General features: G+C 48.2%; 1 protein-coding gene across 1 annotated transcript in view; it reads right to left on the bottom strand.

Moving 5' to 3' along the window:
- The window catches only part of LOC136636261 (acyl-CoA (8-3)-desaturase-like), a 34,609-nt gene extending 29,164 nt beyond the window's left edge, over nt 1-5,445 (bottom strand). The window contains exons 1-3 of the mRNA XM_066611236.1: nt 5,212-5,445; nt 3,402-3,512; nt 545-742 (exon numbers count right to left, since the gene is read on the bottom strand). Coding sequence (XP_066467333.1) covers nt 545-742; nt 3,402-3,512; nt 5,212-5,445 — 543 coding nt within the window. The remainder of the gene's footprint in view (nt 1-544; nt 743-3,401; nt 3,513-5,211) is intronic.
- Nucleotides 5,446-19,250: the final 13,805 nt, after the last annotated feature.

Below are 19,250 nucleotides of genomic sequence, written 5' to 3'. Positions count from 1 at the left end.
AAGCAGTGGAGGGAGCTCTCATCCCACAGCTCACAGGAGAGGTCAAACAGTCGCCCTCATGCTGAGAGAAGTTGCGTTGGGCCAGTGCGGGCTTCAACAAATCTCTGGAGGGCCAGAGGCTCATTGGAGACTGGGGCTCCGTGAGGGCCGCATTGAGAGGCCTCAGGGGCCACAAGTGGCCCCAGGGCCAGGGTTTAGGCACCCCTGCATTATAGCAAGCAAGTTTGGATCGCTTTATCTCCAATAGACTTTCTGAGTGAGTCAGTTGCTCCTGTAGTTTTAATCCATTGCCTACTAATCTTTTCTACTTCTTTGCAAGAGCTACCAGCTGCAGAAACACAGTTAGGCTGTAGAACTGCACTTTGCCACATGTGGTTCTCCATTTGCCCCTTCTGAATGCCCATGTCACTGAATCAGTGGGCCAAATTTATCTGGTCTTGGGAAGAAGTTCTTTTTCTGCTAGGCTGGTTGAAAGTCTGAAATAGACAGATTGTAGCTGCCCCTAAATAAATATGAGCATAAGCAATTGATTGAAGAATGTTACCTGTGAAAGGGTCAGCAGCACTGTAGAAATCAGGAAAGTATATACAGAGGTCCCAAAGTGCCACAAGACAAACCAGCCAGCAGCTTCCAGCAGTAGGATGTGCAGAAGGAGCAGGAAGAAGAAGAACTGGTTTGGCTTCATGAGTCCCAGCTTCTCAACAGTGGACCGCAGTTCCCGGAAGTCCTCTACTAGCAATTTCTGTGGAGAGATCCAAATTTGCAGCTCACTTTGCTCTAAGCATGGATACATATTTGCCTTAGAAATCAGAGTAGTTATGTCAGATTGGTCTTCATAATGATGGTGGGAACTTTTATCAAAAGAAGTATTGCAACTTCTTCCCATCTCCTAGTTAGTATTCCTAGAGCTTGAGATTCCTAGACCATTCTGAGATTAGAAAACTCCATGAATTCTGCACAACTAATTCCTGCTTTGCAGATAGCTGGCATTCCCCAGTACAATGTGGTCTATACAGGGGGCCCTTGGTGCCTACAGCCTTGGCATCTCTGGATTTTTTCAGCCCACAGCCCACTCCACAGGCCGCCTTGCAGCTCAGAACTCCTCCCAAATGGGACTAGAAGTCAAGGATGTGAACTGGAATTAGCTTCCGGTCACATTCTAGAGGTCTCCTGAGGAAGTTGATAGGCCTGTGGAGTGGGCCATGCAGCCAGCGTGGCCTCTGGATGGCCCTTCATGGCCCTTGTGAATTACTGCGGTGCTATGCTGCTGCTCTATGCTCTTTTTACCTGACTATTTTTTATCTGACTGCTGTTTTTATGATATGTGTTAATATGTTTTTATTGGTTTTAAATTATGTTTTTAATCTGTTTTAACCAGTTGTAAGCCGCCTTGAGTCCCTTTGGGGAGAAAGGAGGGGTAAAAATAAAGTTATTATTTATTTATTTATTATTATGGATTGCAAATTTCAGTATCTAAGGGTAGCCCTGGAACCAATTCCCCACCAATACTAAGGGACCACTTCTACTCTGGCTCTTAAGATTTTATCCAGTCTGCAGCAACCACGGCTGGCCTTAGGGTGACTGAGCACAAGCAGAAAGCATGCGAACATACCCGAGCGCTCCTGAGGCAGGCAGACTTCCGGATACACTCCAACTGGTGGGCTGTTCAGAGGAAAGAGCAGCACACCAGCAGGCATGTGCATGGAGAGAAAGCAGCTCAGCAGTCTGGTTACACTGTGGCAGTCTCACTGGTGCTGGGATGCAAGAAGTTAGAGCTTTTGCCTGAGACTGAGGGCTTGTGCTATTACATTTCTGAGGTGGCTTGTGTGCGTGTGCGACGGTTTGGCAACACAAATCAAAGGTGCGCAAGCAATCAAAAAAAGTAAGCTTCTTCCTTTGCGTAATGTACCTGGAGGTTAGGGTGAAGTGGTTTTACAGTGTGATTGCACACCCACTGAGCTTAAGTGACCACCAGGTAAGTGTTCCTCCCTGTCTCTCCCCCATAGCTGGAAAGTATTGCATCCTCCTGTGAAGCCATAAAATCCAAACAAAAAACCTGTTAACAAACTTGTAAGTTTAACAAGTTTCTAGTCAAATATGGTATTAAAATCAAAACATTTAGCAGTCAAAACATTGCTGCTCTCCTGCTAAAAATTAAGCCCCGCTTCATCTGCAATGAAATGCTGGGAATTTGCATAAAATGTGTGAAATTAGAGCTTAGAATTTGTGAGGTGGTTTGTGAGAATTTGTGAGCAGGTCAGGCAATGCGAGTCACAAGTATTTTTGGGATGTTTAAATGGTTGCTAAAATATTTCTAGAGGAATAACTATATTAAATACCAGCCTTTCTTCACCTCTCTTTCTTCACCTTTCTCAAAGCTGGAAATCAGCAGTTTAACATTTATTGGCACCTGATCAAGCTCATTCAGAAGTGGTAGGAAAGTCTGTGTAAGCTAGACCTGATTAAGCTTCTGGACACATTCTTGCATGTGGACCCAAGGAGAGGTAAGTCAGTACTGTGGGTCCTTTTTATCTGCAGATTGGGAACCTGTGAATTTCACTCACCCCAGGTTCTGAACCTGCAGCTGGAGGACCTCCAAAGTGTCCAGTTTTTGCAGAAAACAAAAAAGAAGTGCCTTCCAGATGCAGCCTCCCCACAACTCAGAATGCCTGCTGGAATCTTCACGAAGGCACTTCCATTTTCCGCAAAAAATGAAAGTACTTGGCTCTGGAAGAAGGCTCTGGCAGGACAGGCCTGTATAATTCAGATGCCAAATGGCTAACATTGTCTGGAGATGTCTGATCCAGGTGGTTGTAATTGACACAGTTAACCTTTAATGGAGAACTGGAGTTACCGTTATCCAGCTGCAACTGTATAGAGATGGGGGTTGGGGGAGGAGAGGTATAAGACAAATCTGAAGTGGATGACCAGAACTGAACTGAGCAAAAATATAACTAAATACTGAAAATGAAATTATAAATCAGCCTTAAAAATGGGTATTTTAATATATGAGTATATATTTTCACAATTACAGCTTTAAATTCCTAAATTAAACATACTAAATTAAATTTGATGGCTATGGTAAAGACTCTGATGTCCAAAATTGGGTTGAAAAGTGCACACTGAATTCTCATTTCATGTAAATGTGTTAAATTTACAATCATATCATACTGATTACAAAAATATTCAAGTAAAACTTACTCATTCAATTAAATATTAATTAACATTAGGTAAAACTGATTTGTTTTTGGCCCATGAACACGTGTAAAGTATATGATGTGGCCCTCATACTAAAAAGTTCAGAGACCCCTGCTCAAGTACAAGAAACACTGCGTTTGTCTTTTGCCTCAAGCCGCTGCCACCCATGTTAATTGCAGTTGTGGATTTGAAGACAAGCTTACATTTTTGCTATGCTCAGAGCTGGGCTCATGAGGAGCCAGTTCTCCAATCAGGAGTGTTTTCATGTGTTTCTTCACCAGAGTTTTGTCAAGGTGAAATGCTGTGAAAGGATCCTAAAGGAAAAACAAAGAAGTCCCTGAGTTACAGGCACTGAGTTACAAACATCCAACTTATAAACAGGCTTGGTTGGGACTTTGAAGCAGGTGCTGCTGTGAAGATATGGGCAAAACCAACTATGGCAAAACAAATCATGGGAGCTGTCTGGAGAAACGCTGAACAGCTCCAGTGGCACCAGGGGTGTGCAGACTGCAACAGATGACACCATCAGAGGGGGAGACCCCAGAATGACTGGCTTACTGTATCCCAAATGCACACTCCTCTGGTGGCCTCCTAAGGCTTCCATACCCTCCCATGGAGTTGTTCCTTCTCCTTGTCCCTCTCCCCCTCCACCTTTCTTATGCTTGACTGGAGCTCAGATGAGGGGCAGCAACCCTAGTTGTAAAGAAGTCAGCACCAGAATGACTGGTAAGAGATCAGAGGTGTTCTGGCAGCACATACACAGTTGGCAGGAAGGCCTGCACCTTTCTGGCAGTGTCATTGAATCTCCCTCCACTCACCAAAAGCAGGTAAGTCAGTGAAAGAGTCAGGAGGTGGTGAAAGGAAAGAGGAACAGGAGTGGGGTGAGTGTGGAATGGACAGTAACGGGGTGGGAGATCGGCAGATTGGGTCAGAGAAGAGGGCAGGTTCAGCAGCAGTGGCAGATCCAACAGATCCAACAGTGCAGGTCCATGCAGACCTGTGCCAGCTATTTAGCTAGAGTAGGTCCAAGTAGATCCTCCCCCACCTCATGCTACAGAGGCTTACCCTCCAAGTAAGGAACAATTGTTCTTTTATTCAGAAAAGACCTAAGCAACTACACCCCCATTGCAGGATGCAGCAGTAACCATTTTGGTGCAGCTATATCAGTGTGTGTGTGGGGGGGGGGGGGGAATAGGATTGGCCATAAGTTTCTTTCACAATGACTGTCCAGGACATATTACATGCAAGATATCAGAGATGTGTCATCATCACAACAAGTTTAAAGAATAGGAGTAATGATGGTTTCGATTGAAATGCTGGAATAGCCAACCCCTCTTGTGACCAGGTACTTCTGCATCTGGTTCAAGCTTAGAGGAGGGGCTGTAGTCCAAGGGAAGACCACCCACGTTGCATGTAGAAGGTCCCAACCTCTTTCCTCAACATTTTCAGGCAGAGCTGAGAAAAATTCCCACCCAAAACTGTGGAGATATTCTGCCTGCCTGCCTGGGCAATCCTGGCCCAGGTGGATTGATGGTGTGACTAGGTCTAAGGCAGCTGTCCACCTGCTGGTGTTGCACAGAGGCTGAGAGGCCTTAGTCTGAAGCTGGTCTGGTTTTCCTGGTCTGAATCCCACATCAGCCAAGAACTCCACAGGCGGCCTTGGGCAAGCTGCTTCCTCCGGCCTCTGCCAGCCCTGATGTAACAATACTTATATTACAGGCGGCTCTGAAAGCAGGACGCAAGTGCAAGATCATCTGATGTGACAAGTCACAGCCTGAGGCTACATTTCCCGACCACACTGCCATGCGATCTCTTTTTCACAAGAAAGAAGGCGCTGCGCTTTCTGGGACCCCGCCTGCGGGAGGGTCTCCGCGACCCAGGGGGTGCCTGGACGACCGCTGAGCGCCTGGCTAGGCGGACTCCGGCAAGGGGAGCGGGGCGCCCGCTGGGAGCAGCCTCTCCGGCCGGGCGGGGCAGAGGCGCAGGGCAGCCCCGGCCCGGCGCGCTGCTCACCGTGGCGTCCTGGCCGGCATAGCCGGAGATGACTCGGGACCCGCCGGGGTGCCTCTTGTGGAAGCGGCTGACGTCGTAGACCTTCCTGTCGATCACCAGCCAGCGGGCTGCAGCCGGGCGTCCCTGGCCGTTGCGCAGCGCCACCTCCTCCCAGGTGAACAGCCGCGGGGAACCAGCGCCGGCCTCGGGCTGCCCCTTCCCCGCTGCAGCTGCAGCTCCTTCCTGCGGCGCCATCGGAGACCGATTCTGCCGAGCGGAGCGCACTTTCCCCTTTTGAGCGCCACGCGCGGCCGGGAAAGGGGCGCTCCGCTCCGCTCCCCCTCGGCCGCGCACGCCATTGGCCAGGAGCGCCGCCCCCCGAGAGCCCATTGGCTGCGCCCGGGAACCACTCCCGAAGTCTCGAGAGTTGCGCTTCTCTCGGCTGCTGTGCGGCGCGCCCACAGTCCCAGGTCCCAGGCGGAGGAGGGAGCACCGCGAGGGGGCAGAGGCTGGAGGGCGCCCAGGCGAGGGTGCAGCGAGCCGGACTGCAGAAGGGGAGCGCGGTGCACTCCCTTTGTGGCCCCTTCTCAGGCGCCCGCAGCGCGAGAAGGAAGGACAGGGGGTCCCCGAGAGGGAGGCGCGTCCACAGATCCCCGCAGGAGGCCCCTCCACGCCGCCAGCAGACCGCGGGTGACGAGCTGCTCCGCAGCCCCATCCTAGGCTCGCCTACTCAGACGTAAGGCCCATAGTCGTCAGTGGGGCTTCCGCCCAGGAAAGTGACCCTGGACGGAGGAGCCCCCGGGGCTTGCTGCAGAAATACCGACCCAGTGGACGGATCGTGAAACTTGGCTGGAACTGAGGACCCAGCACGTGGAACTGAGGACCCCCACCCCCACCCCTCCTCCAGCGCACCACAGGTCATATCCAGCCCCAGTCCGGGAAGTCATGCTGCAAATCTGCTGCGGAGTGAGTGTGGCCGACCTGCCTGCCTTCCTGCTGCACCTTCAGGGAAGCCTCGATGCCTGTGACTCCTGGGAGCGACAGGCAAACTGCGATGATGGGACCAGCTTCGAAGCGCAGAAAGAGGCGCGTGGGGGAGAACTGCCTGCGTGTGTGTCACTGCCGCTCAGTTGCGTCTGGTTTGGAATGAAGATCGCTTGTTTGGTGAAGAAAAGAAAACGGGAGGTGCTCGGACGTTGCACTGTCCTGGCCTGGGTTTCTTTTTTCTGCCCTCTTTCCATTTTGCCTGAATCATTTCTCTTTTGGGTTTTTACTAAACAGATTGTGTTTTGACTCCTTGCTTAACTAAGGACCCAATCCTAACTTAGGGCCAAATCCTATCCAACTTTCTAGCCCTGGTGTAGCCGTGCCAATGGGGTTTGTGCTGCATCCAGTGGTGGGAGGGTAGTTATGGAGTCCTCCACAAGGTAAGGGAACATTGCTCCCTTACCTAGGGGCTGCACTTACTTTGAGGAGACCTCCGTGAGTGCCCCCAACTGCAGGATGCAGCACAGATCCCACTGGCACAGCTATGGAAAGCACTGACATAAGGGGGTTAGGATTGCGCCCTTAGTTATTTAAAAGATTTATATCCCGCCTTTCCTATGCCAGAGCAAATTCTCTCCACCCCAGCATTCCTCTTTTATTCATTAGTTCTGAATTTATTTAATTTGCAGAGACTTCGGGCTCAATCCTAACTCCTTATGTCAGTGCTTTCCAGCACTGACATAAGGGCAGTGCAGCTCCAAAGTAAGGGAACAAACATTCCCTTAGGAGGAGGTGGCCTCCGTGAGTGCCCCCAACTGCAGGATGCAGCACAGGTCCCACTGGCACAGCTATGCCAGTGCTGGAAAGTGGGTTAGGATTTGAGCCTTAACCATGTTAACAAATTCTTTGGGTTGTCATGTTTGATCATTTGTGGGTGCTGTTATAATTTGATTTTAAACAAGAACTATGGGGTTCTGCGCTCTCCAGGGAGTGTGGTTTTTTCCAGCCCCCTTCATAAGTCCCTTAACTTGTGATGATGGCAGCTCATAGATCTGCTAGTACCCTCTCCCCATTCTGCTCCTGATCCAGGAAATCCAGGAAGCAGAGTAGAGGAAGGGCTGTGCTGAGTGCCAGGCACTATGTGAATGAAGCGTAGTTTTTCATATTCATTATGCCTAAATGGGATGACCCCGAATACCAAGGTTTGGTTTTAAACAAGAACCGTGGGATTTTGTGCTATCTGAGGAGGGGGCATCCCAGGCATCTCCCTTCTTTGTTTCCGTAGCCTGTGATATAGCAGGGGATAGATCAGGGGTGCTCAATAGGTGGATCGCGATCTACCGGTAGATCGCGAGGCAAAATGAGTAGATCGCGGAGTGCCGACCCCCCCCCTTCAGGTACCTCTGGGAGGAAACGCCGGGAGTAAGGCCCATTGTACTCAATGGGGCTTACTCCCAGGTAAGTGTGGCTAGGATTGCAGCCTCACAGCCTAATCCTAGGCATGTCTACTCAGGAGTAAGTCCTGTTATACTCAGTGGGGCTCAAGGTACACCAACATACATTGTACACATAAATGTTATATGTTATGATGGCGCGAACATTGTAAAAAAAACTCTAGTAGATCTCCGGGCCTTGCTGGGTTTCAAAGTAGCTCTCGAGCCAAAAAAGTGTGAGCACCCATGGGATAGATCTACCAGTTCCCCATCCCCATTCAGCTCCTGACCCATTAAATCCAGGAAGTGGCTTACGAGAAGGGTATGCTAACCACCAGGCACTATTTTTTAAGAAGTATAAAACATGATGGCTGGCTTTCACTGATGATGAAAGACCAACATAGGGTACATGGAATACCTTGCCTGAAGTGAATTTCAAAACCCCTAAATCTGCTAATATCATTCGGACACCAAAAATCTCATGTCCAGGAATACTCATTTATAGTTACCAGCTTTAGATGAAATGAAGCCTAGTTTTGCAAGATGGCTTGGATGGATTGCAAAGGACAATGAACCTCCTAAAAGTTATTGATCATCACACCCAAACTTCACAGCAGTTGAATACTTGGATTCTAAGTGATACACCAGGATCTAATTCAGCACAGGTAATATCTAGGCAAAACCTATTCCAGAAGCATGTGAGAATGCAAGTTCACATTCCTAGAGTCATGTGGGTCTTCAATATATGTAATCGGCAAGATTCTCCTTTAAAGGCTGAACTCCCTGGAATGGTTGCATGTTGTGCCATGAACAGCATCGGACTGGCGCAGATGGTATGTTCAGTCTGGAACGAGGCCCACTGTGCATTCGTGGTGCATGCACAACCTGGCCCTTCCTCTCACTTCCTTGTTGATTATGTAGTCATTCAGGTGAATTGCCTATGATTATGGGAATTAAGTGGGAAGAGAAGGGAGAGACCAGAACATGCACATGTTGTGAGCACATGCATCTATTTTTGTATGAGGCTGTTTCCAGACTCAGATATAATTTAAACTGGTCCTGAATTTCAGAATCCAATCCTCCTGCACATGATGATAAACGTTTTTGAATTACATAACCACAAAGGGATGTTATCTGGAACTTCCATCTTCATCCCTTTAATCCTTCTCATGAAGAAAAGCTGCTTTTCTTCATGAGGTAACATCATATTGCTTCAGACTTTGTACTTTGCTTTGATGTTTTGCAGTCTGCGGAAAAATGCTGTCATTTTTCTTTTTGGAGTTTTGGGGCAAAGGGTCTGAATTATAACCTGACCTACAATGAATTTGGGCTTAGAACACCGAATGCATTACAATAATAAAACATGCCAGCCATTCTTTTTCATTCTTTTTGTCATTTATGCTTTTGGCCAATCCTGCTTTCACATGCCCTCTTTCTGAAGCCACCTGGTTGTTACACATTGATATTGTGGGAAGAAAGAAGAACTTCATCAGTCAAGGGAAACAGGCTCACCTGGGTCTGTGCATCACCTTTGCTTTGGAAAGCAGGAAAAAGACAGGATGGAGCACAAAGTCTTAGCCATGATGGGCAGTTGGGGACATCTCGGGTTTTATGTTTACTCACATGTTTGTATTGCTGTAGCTGGAGATGTGTGTACTATTGTTAAATGGAAGAGTTGGAAGCATGCCAGAACTACATAGGCTACATAGACCTACATAGGCTGCAGAATGAGTTCACTGAGATGTCAATGAAAAAACCTCACAGAAGAACTGGGATGGCACTTGTCACTGCAGCCCAGCATGCTGAGGGTTTCCCTTCTGGTATGTCATGTGAAAGATCCTGTATCTTCTGCCCCATTAGACACTTTCCTGCGGCAAGTGAACAGAAACACAGAGAACACAGCAAGAAAGAAGCAGTATTACCAGTCGCTCATGATCTTTTGATCAGGGTTTGCACAGGAGAGTGATGCTACCGGGGTGCACATGCAGCAGTGCCCTGTTGGGGGTAAGAACAAGGTGCCTGAAACTATTACCTTTCCCACTTAGGTAGTCCAATCCTATCCCCCCTCCTCTGGCAGAATGTAGTCCTCTGGCGCTTGCTTTGGTAAGTAAAAAACCCCCATTTTTCCTTGGCAGTGGTGCAATCCTGGGGATCACATTGTTGTTATCCCCCAGCCCCCGTAAAGACTTACTGTGGTTCCAAAGTCAGAGTAGGACTTTGGGAACTGCTGGTATAGGTTATTTAGTCCTATGTAACCCATATTCAAGATCCCTTAAGGGCGTGCAGGCTGTCATTTGGCATGCCACCTTTGCGATCATAAAACCGGAAGTGGGTCACAATCATTATTTTTAGATGTGCGGAGGCACAGGAAGCCCTGCGGAGGGGTCCAAGGGTTCCCTGCATCCCCAGAGGCCAGTGCTGCATTGGGTAAGTTTAAACCTCCCCAGTCCCCGGCAGCGAATTGATCCTGGTGATGGCATCACTGCCTTCCCCCCTCCCTGCTGCTTAAGCAGGCAGAGGTAGGACTACCATGGCTGGGGCGTTGTGATGCCCCAGTTGGGGAATCCCTGCCTTAGGGTAAGCTCCAGCATCCACAACAGCCACATTGCTGGTGCAAGCCCATGTTGATCCAAGTAGGCAGATCAGGCCTAGGAAGGGCCAGGGATTCAGTGTGCACTGGCATGTTGATCCTGCCCCCTTCCAGAGTCTGATCCACCCACCCTCTGCCTCCTCCCATTCTGCATGTTTGTTTTCCTTTTAAACACTGTGTGGGTAAGTGGGGGGCGGGCGTAGGGTTGGCCCAAGGTCTTCTGGCACCTGGAGTGGTTTGCCAAATTCCCCCCTTCCTTGGTGATGTGTCAGCATCTGTTCCTCCCATTCCTAGATTATAAAAGGAAGAGGGGGACAGAGTGGGAAGGAAAGCCTAGAGGCAGAGGCGTACCAGGGTGATGCGGCGTCCTGGGCAGGAATGGAGTGAAGCCACCTGGTGACACTTCGGGGAAGCAGCGGGAACGAGCCTGCGCGCTCCCAACAACGGCTGGAGTGAGATGGCCCGAACTGGGGCTGTGATGGCCCAGGCAGCAGGTGGTCCCAGCAGCTGCTGGAGCAAAATCACTCAACTGACTTCTGATAGCGCGTGTGCACTCCAACAGCTTCCAACTGGGGTGCACACTCTCTCAGAAGCTGGTGGGGCGATTTCACCCGATAAGCTGCTGAGAGGTTGCATGCACTCCAATTGCTTCCCCTGTTGGGAAGCTGTTGGAGCGCATGCACACTCTGCTCTCAGCAACCTGTCAAGGGATTTTGCTGAGAGGGCCACAGGCCGGGAAGCGACTGGAGCACACACTCTGGTCCCACCTCCCACCGGCACACAGAGCTCTTGCCCTGTCTTGCCCCAGGGTAGACGAGCCCCTGCATAGAGGATGAGGAGAGTGACTGAGGCTCTAGCCCACCATTCTCTTCTGCACACTTCCCCTTGCACTCTGACCCCCTCTCCCTTTTCCTAATCAGGGTGTGAGCAGAGGAGAGAGAGGAGCAATGGAGGCAAGTGGGCTGGCAGAGGGGCACACCCTCTACTGACCTTCTGCCTGTGACAAATGTCTCAAACAGCCTTGTAGATGGACTGGTGTGTGTGTGTGTGTGTGTGTGTGAGAGAGAGAGAGAGTAAGACAAGGTTGTAAGACATTCAACAAGGAGTAAGACAAGGTTGTCCACTTTCACCATTGTTGTTTATTTTGACACTAGAAATATTGAATAATGTAATAAGAGAAGATAACTGGATGAAACCGCTCAAAATTAAAAGTGAAGAATACAAATTACAAGCATTTGCAGATGACTTGGTATTTATTTTCCAAGATCCACTGAAATCTATAGAATTTTTGATAGAAGACATAAAACGTCTAACGAGAAATCTGAGGACCAAGAAAGGCGGTATAGAAATACCTGTAAAAAAAAAAAAAAGAATATGGAGAAGTGGCAGGTTTAAAAATAAATTACCAGAAGACCAAAATGATACTTGAAAATATAAAAGACAATGATATAGAAAGATAAAAAGAATTTGAACTACAAATAAATAAAGTAAAATATCTAGGAATTATAATTACTAAAAAGACAAGTACACAATTACATTAAATTAATGAAAGAAATACAAAAAGATTTGGAGAAAAACAATAAATTACAACTATCCCTAATGGGAAGAATAGTTCTATTGAAAATGAAAATTTTACCAAAATTAATGTTTTTATTTCAGACTATTCCGATTATTTTGAAGATAACTTTTTTTGAAGAATTGAATGAAATTACTACAAAATTGGTCTGGCAAGGTAAAAAACCAAGAATAAGACTGAAATTACTTCAAGATGATAAAAAAGAGCAGGATTCGGATTACCAGACTGGGAGTTATACTACCAAGCAGCAGTCTTCAACTGGATAAAAGACTGGGGACTTAGGGCCCAATCCTATCCAACTTTCCAGCATGGTGCAGCCTCAATGCAGCCCCGAGGTAAGGGAACAAATGTTCCCATACCTTGAGGCGGCTTCCAAGACTGCCTCCCCAACACAGGATGCAGTGCAAGCCCCATTGGCACAGCTGCACCAGCACAGGAAAATTGGATAGGATTGGGCCCTTATACCAAATTCCAAAATTTTAATATTAGAAGCACATGATTTACAAATAGGCTGGCACGCATTTCTGTGTTTCTAGTTTCTGACTGTTGCCATTAGTGTCCTCTGGTGATACATGTCTCAAAGCCAGTCCCCAGTGGGCAGGACTTCACCTGCCACAGGATGCGAGCATCCAAACTGAGAGGATGCGGGGACAAAGGAGCGAATAAGCAGCCCATCCTGGGGCATTCCATGTATAATTGCTTTTATGCGAATGCCCGAAGTCTACGAGCAAAGGTGGGAGAACTAGAATGTCTGGTGACAAGGGAAAATATTGACATAGTGGGCATAACGGAAACCTGGTGGAATGCGGAGAATCAGTGGGATACCGCAATCCCGGGCTATAAACTCTACAGGAGGGACAGGCAGGGGCGTGTTGGAGGTGGGGTGGCCCTTTATGTTAAGGAAGGGATAGAATCCAGCAAAGTAGAGATTGAAGGTGGGTCCGACTCCACCGTAGAATCTCTGTGGGTTAAATTACCAGGCTTGAGCAGCGATGTAATACTGGGGGTGTGCTATCGCCCTCCAGACCAGAAATCTGATGGGGACCTTGAAATGAGGAAACAGATCAGGGAGGTGACAAGGAAGGACAGGGTTGTAATCATGGGGGACTTCAATTATCCTCATATTGACTGGGTCAATTTGTGTTCTGGTCACGATAAGGAAACCGGATTTCTTGACGTGCTAAATGACTGTGGCTTAGATCAGCTAGTCACGGAGCCCACCAGAGGACAGGTGACTCTGGATTTAATTTTGTGCGGTACGCAGGACCTGGTTAGAGATGTAAACGTTACTGAGCCATTGGGGAACAGTGATCATGCTGCGATCCGTTTTGACGTGCACGTTGGGGGAGGAATACCAGGCAAATCTCTAACAAAAACCCTTGACTTCCGACGGGCGGACTTCCCTCAAATGAGGAGGCTGGTTAGAAGGAGGCTGAAAGGGAGGGTAAAAAGAGTCCAGTCTCTCCAGAGTGCATGGAGGCTGCTTAAAACAACAGTAATAGAGGCCCAGCAGAGGTGTATACTGCAAAGAAAGAAGGGTTCCACTAAATCCAGGAGAGTGCCCGCATGGCTAACCAGCCAAGTTAGAGAGGCTGTGAAGGGCAAGGAAGCTTCCTTCCGTAAATGGAAGTCTTGCCCTAATGAAGAGAATAAAAAGGAACATAAACTGTGGCAAAAGAAATGTAAGAAGGTGATAGGGGAGGCCAAGCGAGACTATGAGGAACGCATGGCCAGCAACATTAAGGGGAATAATAAAAGCTTCTTCAAATATGTTAGAAGCAGGAAACCCGCCAGAGAAGCGGTTGGCCCTCTGGATGGTGAGGAAGGGAAAGGGGAGATAAAAGGAGACTTAGAGATGGCAGAGAAATTAAATGAGTTCTTTGCATCTGTCTTCACGGCAGAAGACCTCGGGCAGATACCGCTGCCCGAACGGCCCCTTCTAACCGAGGAGTTAAGTCAGATAGAGGTTAAAAGAGAAGATGTTTCAGACCTCATTGATAAATTAAAGATCAATAAGTCACCGGGCCCTGATGGCATACACCCAAGGGTTATTAAGGAATTGAAGAATGAAGTTGCAGATCTCTTGACTAAGGTATGCAACTTGTCCCTCAAAACGGCCACAGTGCCAGAAGATTGGAGGATAGCAAATGTCACGCCTATTTTTAAAAAGGGAAAGAGGGGGGACCCGGGAAACTATAGGCCGGTCAGCCTAACATCTATACCGGGTAAGATGGTGGAATGCCTCATCAAAGATAGGATCTCAAAACACATAGACGAACAGGCCTTGCTGAGGGAGAGTCAGCATGGCTTCTGTAAGGGTAAGTCTTGCCTCACAAACCTTGTAGAATTCTTTGAAAAGGTCAACAGGCATGTGGATGCGGGAGAACCCGTGGACATTATATATCTGGACTTTCAGAAGGCGTTTGACACGGTCCCTCACCAAAGGTTACTGAAAAAACTCCACAGTCAGGGAATTAGAGGACAGGTCCTCTCCTGGATTGAGAACTGGTTGGAGGCCAGGAAGCAGAGAGTGGGTGTCAATGGGCAATTTTCACAATGGAGAGAGGTGAAAAGCGGTGTGCCCCAAGGATCTGTCCTGGGACCGGTGCTTTTCAACCTCTTCATAAATGACCTGGAGACAGGGTTGAGCAGTGAAGTGGCTAAGTTTGCAGATGACACCAAACTTTTCCGAGTGGTAAAGACCAGAAGTGATTGTGAGGAGCTCCAGAAGGATCTCTCCAGACTGGCAGAATGGGCAGCAAAATGGCAGATGCGCTTCAATGTCAGTAAGTGTAAAGTCATGCACATTGGGGCAAAAAATCAAAACTTCACATATAGGCTGATGGGTTCTGAGCTGTCTGTGACAGATCAGGAGAGAGATCTTGGGGTGGTGGTGGACAGGTCGATGAAAGTGTCGACCCAATGTGCGGCGGCAGTGAAGAAGGCCAATTCTATGCTTGGGATCATTAGGAAGGGTATTGAGAACAAAACGGTTAGTATTATAATGCCGTTGTACAAATCTATGGTAAGGCCACACCTGGAGTATTGTGTCCAGTTCTGGTCGCCGCATCTCAAAAAAGACATAGTGGAAATGGAAAAGGTGCAAAAGAGAGCGACTAAGATGATTACGGGGCTGGGGCACCTTCCTTATGAGGAAAGGCTACGGCGTTTGGGCCTCTTCAGCCTAGAAAAGAGACGCTTGAGGGGGGACATGATTGAGACATACAAAATTATGCAGGGGATGGACAGAGTGGATAGGGAGATGCTCTTTACACTCTCACATAATACCAGAACCAGGGGACATCCACTAAAATTGAGTGTTGGGCGGGTTAGGACAGACAAAAGAAAATATTTCTTTACTCAGCGCGTGGTCGGTCTGTGGAACTCCTTGCCACAGGATGTGGTGCTGGCGTCTAGCCTAGATGCCTTTAAAAGGGGATTGGACGAGTTTCTGGAGGAAAAATCCATTATGGGGTACAAGCCATGATGTGTATGCGCAACCTCCTGATTTTAGGAATGGGTTAAGTCAGAATGCCAGATGTAGGGGAGAGCACCAGGATGAGGTCTCTTGTTATCTGGTGTGCTCCCTGGGGCATTTGGTGGGCCGCTGTGAGATACAGGAAGCTGGACTAGATGGGCCTATGGCCTGATCCAGTGGGGCTGTTCTTATGTTCTTATGTTCTTATGTTCAAACTGCTTGCTCCCCATCTTGCTAACACACTGTAGCCCCCAAACTGTAGCCCATATGTGAAAGCCTGCTCTGCTAAAGCATAGCAACACACAATGTAAAAGCTGCTTGGCTTCAATAAAGAATCCTTTTTACCAGTCTGACTCAAGCTGGTTGAGCTTCAAAGGATGTCGCTCCAGAGATAGCAGGTATCAGTTTTGAGCAGCTACTGGAGCGATGGGCCTCACATCACTGATTTAGAGCAAAAGCACATATATGCAATATAGGGACAAAGTAACCTGTAACCCACATATAAGGGGACATGATAATCATATAATAATAATTATAGAAGAAGGCCATAGGGAACCCAAACTGCTTGATTTTAGTAAAACTGTTAAAAGAAGTCTAAAAGCCTTTGCTTTGCAGAAGTTTGCAGAGGGCCCCACAGTGCTTTACTAAAAAGAATGCAGAGGAGATAAGATAGGCCGCTTGAACCAGGCCATCCTAATGAGGGATGAGAAATTCTGCCAAGAAATTAAGTCATGTTGGCCTTCACACCTGTTTTTAAGTATTTGTGTTATACTGCTCTCTTTTAATAATGTTACCTGTCAAACAATCTGTATAATTGGCTTGATTTATGTAAATGAAATTCAACACTGAGTAAATGAAATTATAGCACACCCTGCTGGTTTTTGAAAACTTTTGGAAATAGTGTAATTTTGACTTAGTTTTAAGGTGAAACCCCACCTGTATGTAAATCACAGCCAATCAATTGTTTTGCCCACTTGTTGGCCACCTATTTCCCATCTTTTATGTAAATCGTACCTTATCTGTATCCTATTAGGAGATAGCCCCATTTCTGATGTCAAATTTCAGCCAATGGGAAGTCTAGATTTTGGGACAAAGGGCCCAAAAATGGTATAAAAGGTTGGAATCCATATTGGGTTGGGGTCCATGCTTTGAGACAGGAAGTCCCATCAACCAATTGCATGCAGATCAAATAAAAAGCCTGTGAACCTTCACTCCTGAGTACAGAGTTATTCTTGAGTTGCCTCATCAACCTTGCAACATTGCCACCATATTTATTTGAGCAGCCCTACTGTCTTCAAGTAATGGCAGGCTGCCTGTAAGTGTGACACTGCAGTGCTGGCCTGCTATCAGGAGGTGGAGGTCTGGGGGGCCCACATGAACCACTGGGCACTCCACCTCAGTGATTGCTGCCAGTTTACTGCACTGACAACTTGCCCCCCCCAATCTTAGAGAACACCCCTCCTGTCTTCAAGAAACAACTTGCCTGTAAGTAATAGTGAGCACACTGTGTGTGTGCCTGATTTTGCCTGGCTGGTTTGCATGCTTGGCTGGCTCTTTGCTGGTCACAGCTCAGCATCATGCCACCATCTCTTTCCACCCTTTCTTTTCCTTTCTCCTCCAAAAGGGTCTAGACATGCTGGTGGCAAGTGGCCTTCCTGCCTCCCACCCCTCCTGCCACCACTGTTTTATCATTGGGGTGGGTGTAACTTTCCTGCCCAATTCCTCCCATAGGGTTCATGTCCTTCCTGAGAAGGAGGACTGGGAGACTTCTATCCATACTTCCCTGGGAGGAGGCAAGCCCCTGACTTGGGAGAGGTGGAAGTATTTCTCATGTCTCTGAACCAGTCCCCAGTGGGCAGGACTTCTCTTATCATAGGATGTGGGCATGCCGGTGACAAAATGCCCTCCTTGCCCACATGCTCCCCATCTTGCCTCCATACATATTTTGGAGAGAACACCCCTTTCTGTCCTCAAGAAATGACAGGCTGCCTGTGTGGTGCTGCATTGCTGAGGCCAGGCCAGGTTGTCTTAGGGCCCCATGTGTACCACTGGGCACTCCACTTCAACATGTGAGCGGCACTGTAATGGTTTTGTCCTATCTGGTGCCTTGACGACTTGTGGGCCTCCCCTACATCTTGGAGAACACACACCTTGTGTCTTTAAGAAATGACAAGCTGTCTGTAACTGTGGCACTGCAGTGCTGTCCTGCTGCCATGAGATAGAGGTCTGGGGCACCCACATGCAGTGGTGTATGAATAGAGGGCTGGGGGGGGCACAGATCCTGAGTGCCAAGCTGCAGGGGGTGACAGAGCACACCTCCCAATTTTTTAAATCTGGGTGTTTTCAAATAATACCATCATGTTATACAGGTGTGCCCCGGTATCCATGGAGGATCCATTATAGACCCCCCCCCCGGATACTGGGGGTCCGCGAGTACTGCAGATGCCCCCATCCCCCTGCAGCTGCCCCCATGCACCTGTTACATCATTTTAAACACTTACCAGGGCAAAAATCAAGCCAAAAAGCAAGCCAGTTTTCACCCTGATAACTTTTAAAAATGATTTAATGAGCACCAGGGGATGATGAAGAAAGCGAGTGCACAGAGCCGAGGAGCACCTGAAGGAGGTGGCTGTGATACAGTTGCCAGTGGGTGGCAGAATGAGCTGTCTCTGTTCTCACAAGAGAACAAGGAAGTCAACTTCACACCAACAAGAGCAGAATGAGTGGGACCAGCTGCTGTGGCTGCTGGTTTCAAAGGGAGCCAGGCAGCCACTATAGCTGGTTGCTCCTTGTGCAGTGGCTACTGCAGGAAAGGCGGAGCTGCTGTGCTGCCTGCTCCTGCCCATCCTTCACTCTGAGGAGGCTCTGAGGGAGTTCCAGCTCACTGATGAAGAGATGAGGCCAATGCAGCTTGAGGCCAAGTCCTCCAAGGCACCAACCCTGTCCAAACTGTGGTAGTGGGTGTGAGCTCAGTGGCAGGCAGCTCTGTGGACCCAAACCAGAGCATGTGAGGGCCAGCCAAAACCCCAAAGCAAAACCCCGCTGCTCCATTAACTTTCCAGGGCTGAGACCAGAAGCCAGGCAGGCATTCCCTGCCCAGGGTGGGGGCGGGGGTGGCTTGTGCCTGGGAAGAGAAGGTGGTTAGATGCAAGGTGGGCTCTGTGAAGTAACAGAGACCCTACACCCTTGATGAATGCAAAAGTACTTACTAGATGGGCAGCGCAATCCTCACTTGCTCTGGAACAGGCAGGCCTATGCTGTACTTGTAATGGAAGTGCACAAGATACCTTGAGGAGATAGGATGCGGTGTCAGCAGTGCCCCTTTAAGGGTTAAGGCCTGGGCTTTGAGCAGAGGGTGTGCTGCACAGCTGAAGCCACTAGAGGCAATGAGGTCTCTAGGGATATAAGAAGCACCTGATGCAGGAAGGGTTTGGTGGGTAGTAGAAGAAGGAAAGCTGGAGATTGGACTGAGGAACTGCTGATGGGTGAATGGACTTTGGAGACTGCTGGAGACACTGGAGGAAGGAGGATCTCTGCAGATTAAACATATGAGCTACCCTGGTGGTGGGTATATATGGTTCCTTCCTACTGGCCCAGAGGATGGGAAGGCCTAAACAGCATCTGGTTCTCAAGCCATTCAGTCTTTGAGGATGCCATGCTAGCATGGCCCAGATTCTAGCCCACTTCCCTCATGCCCTGCAGCCTCATGAGACTGGCCTGGACATTTTTCATAGGGATTCTCATGGTACTATAGAGAGTCTCAGGGTGAGAGTTGATAGAGTAGAGATTTTCAAACTTTTTCAGCTCATGGCACACTGACAAGATGCAAGAATTGTCAAGGCACACCACCAGTTTTTTAAATTACATTAAATTATTACATTACAATTAATTAATTAATACAATTAAATCATTTCATGACAACTAAAGAAATTGACCACAAGTTGAAATCAAACTTCTCCAAACATGAATACATCTTTCTCATAAAATTTTCCTTGC

Source organism: Tiliqua scincoides, chromosome 1 (assembly GCF_035046505.1).
Source record: "Tiliqua scincoides isolate rTilSci1 chromosome 1, rTilSci1.hap2, whole genome shotgun sequence".
Taxonomy (NCBI): domain Eukaryota; kingdom Metazoa; phylum Chordata; class Lepidosauria; order Squamata; family Scincidae; genus Tiliqua; species Tiliqua scincoides.
Note: the sequence above shows the minus strand (reverse complement) of the source record. Positions and strands in the feature narration are given on the sequence as shown.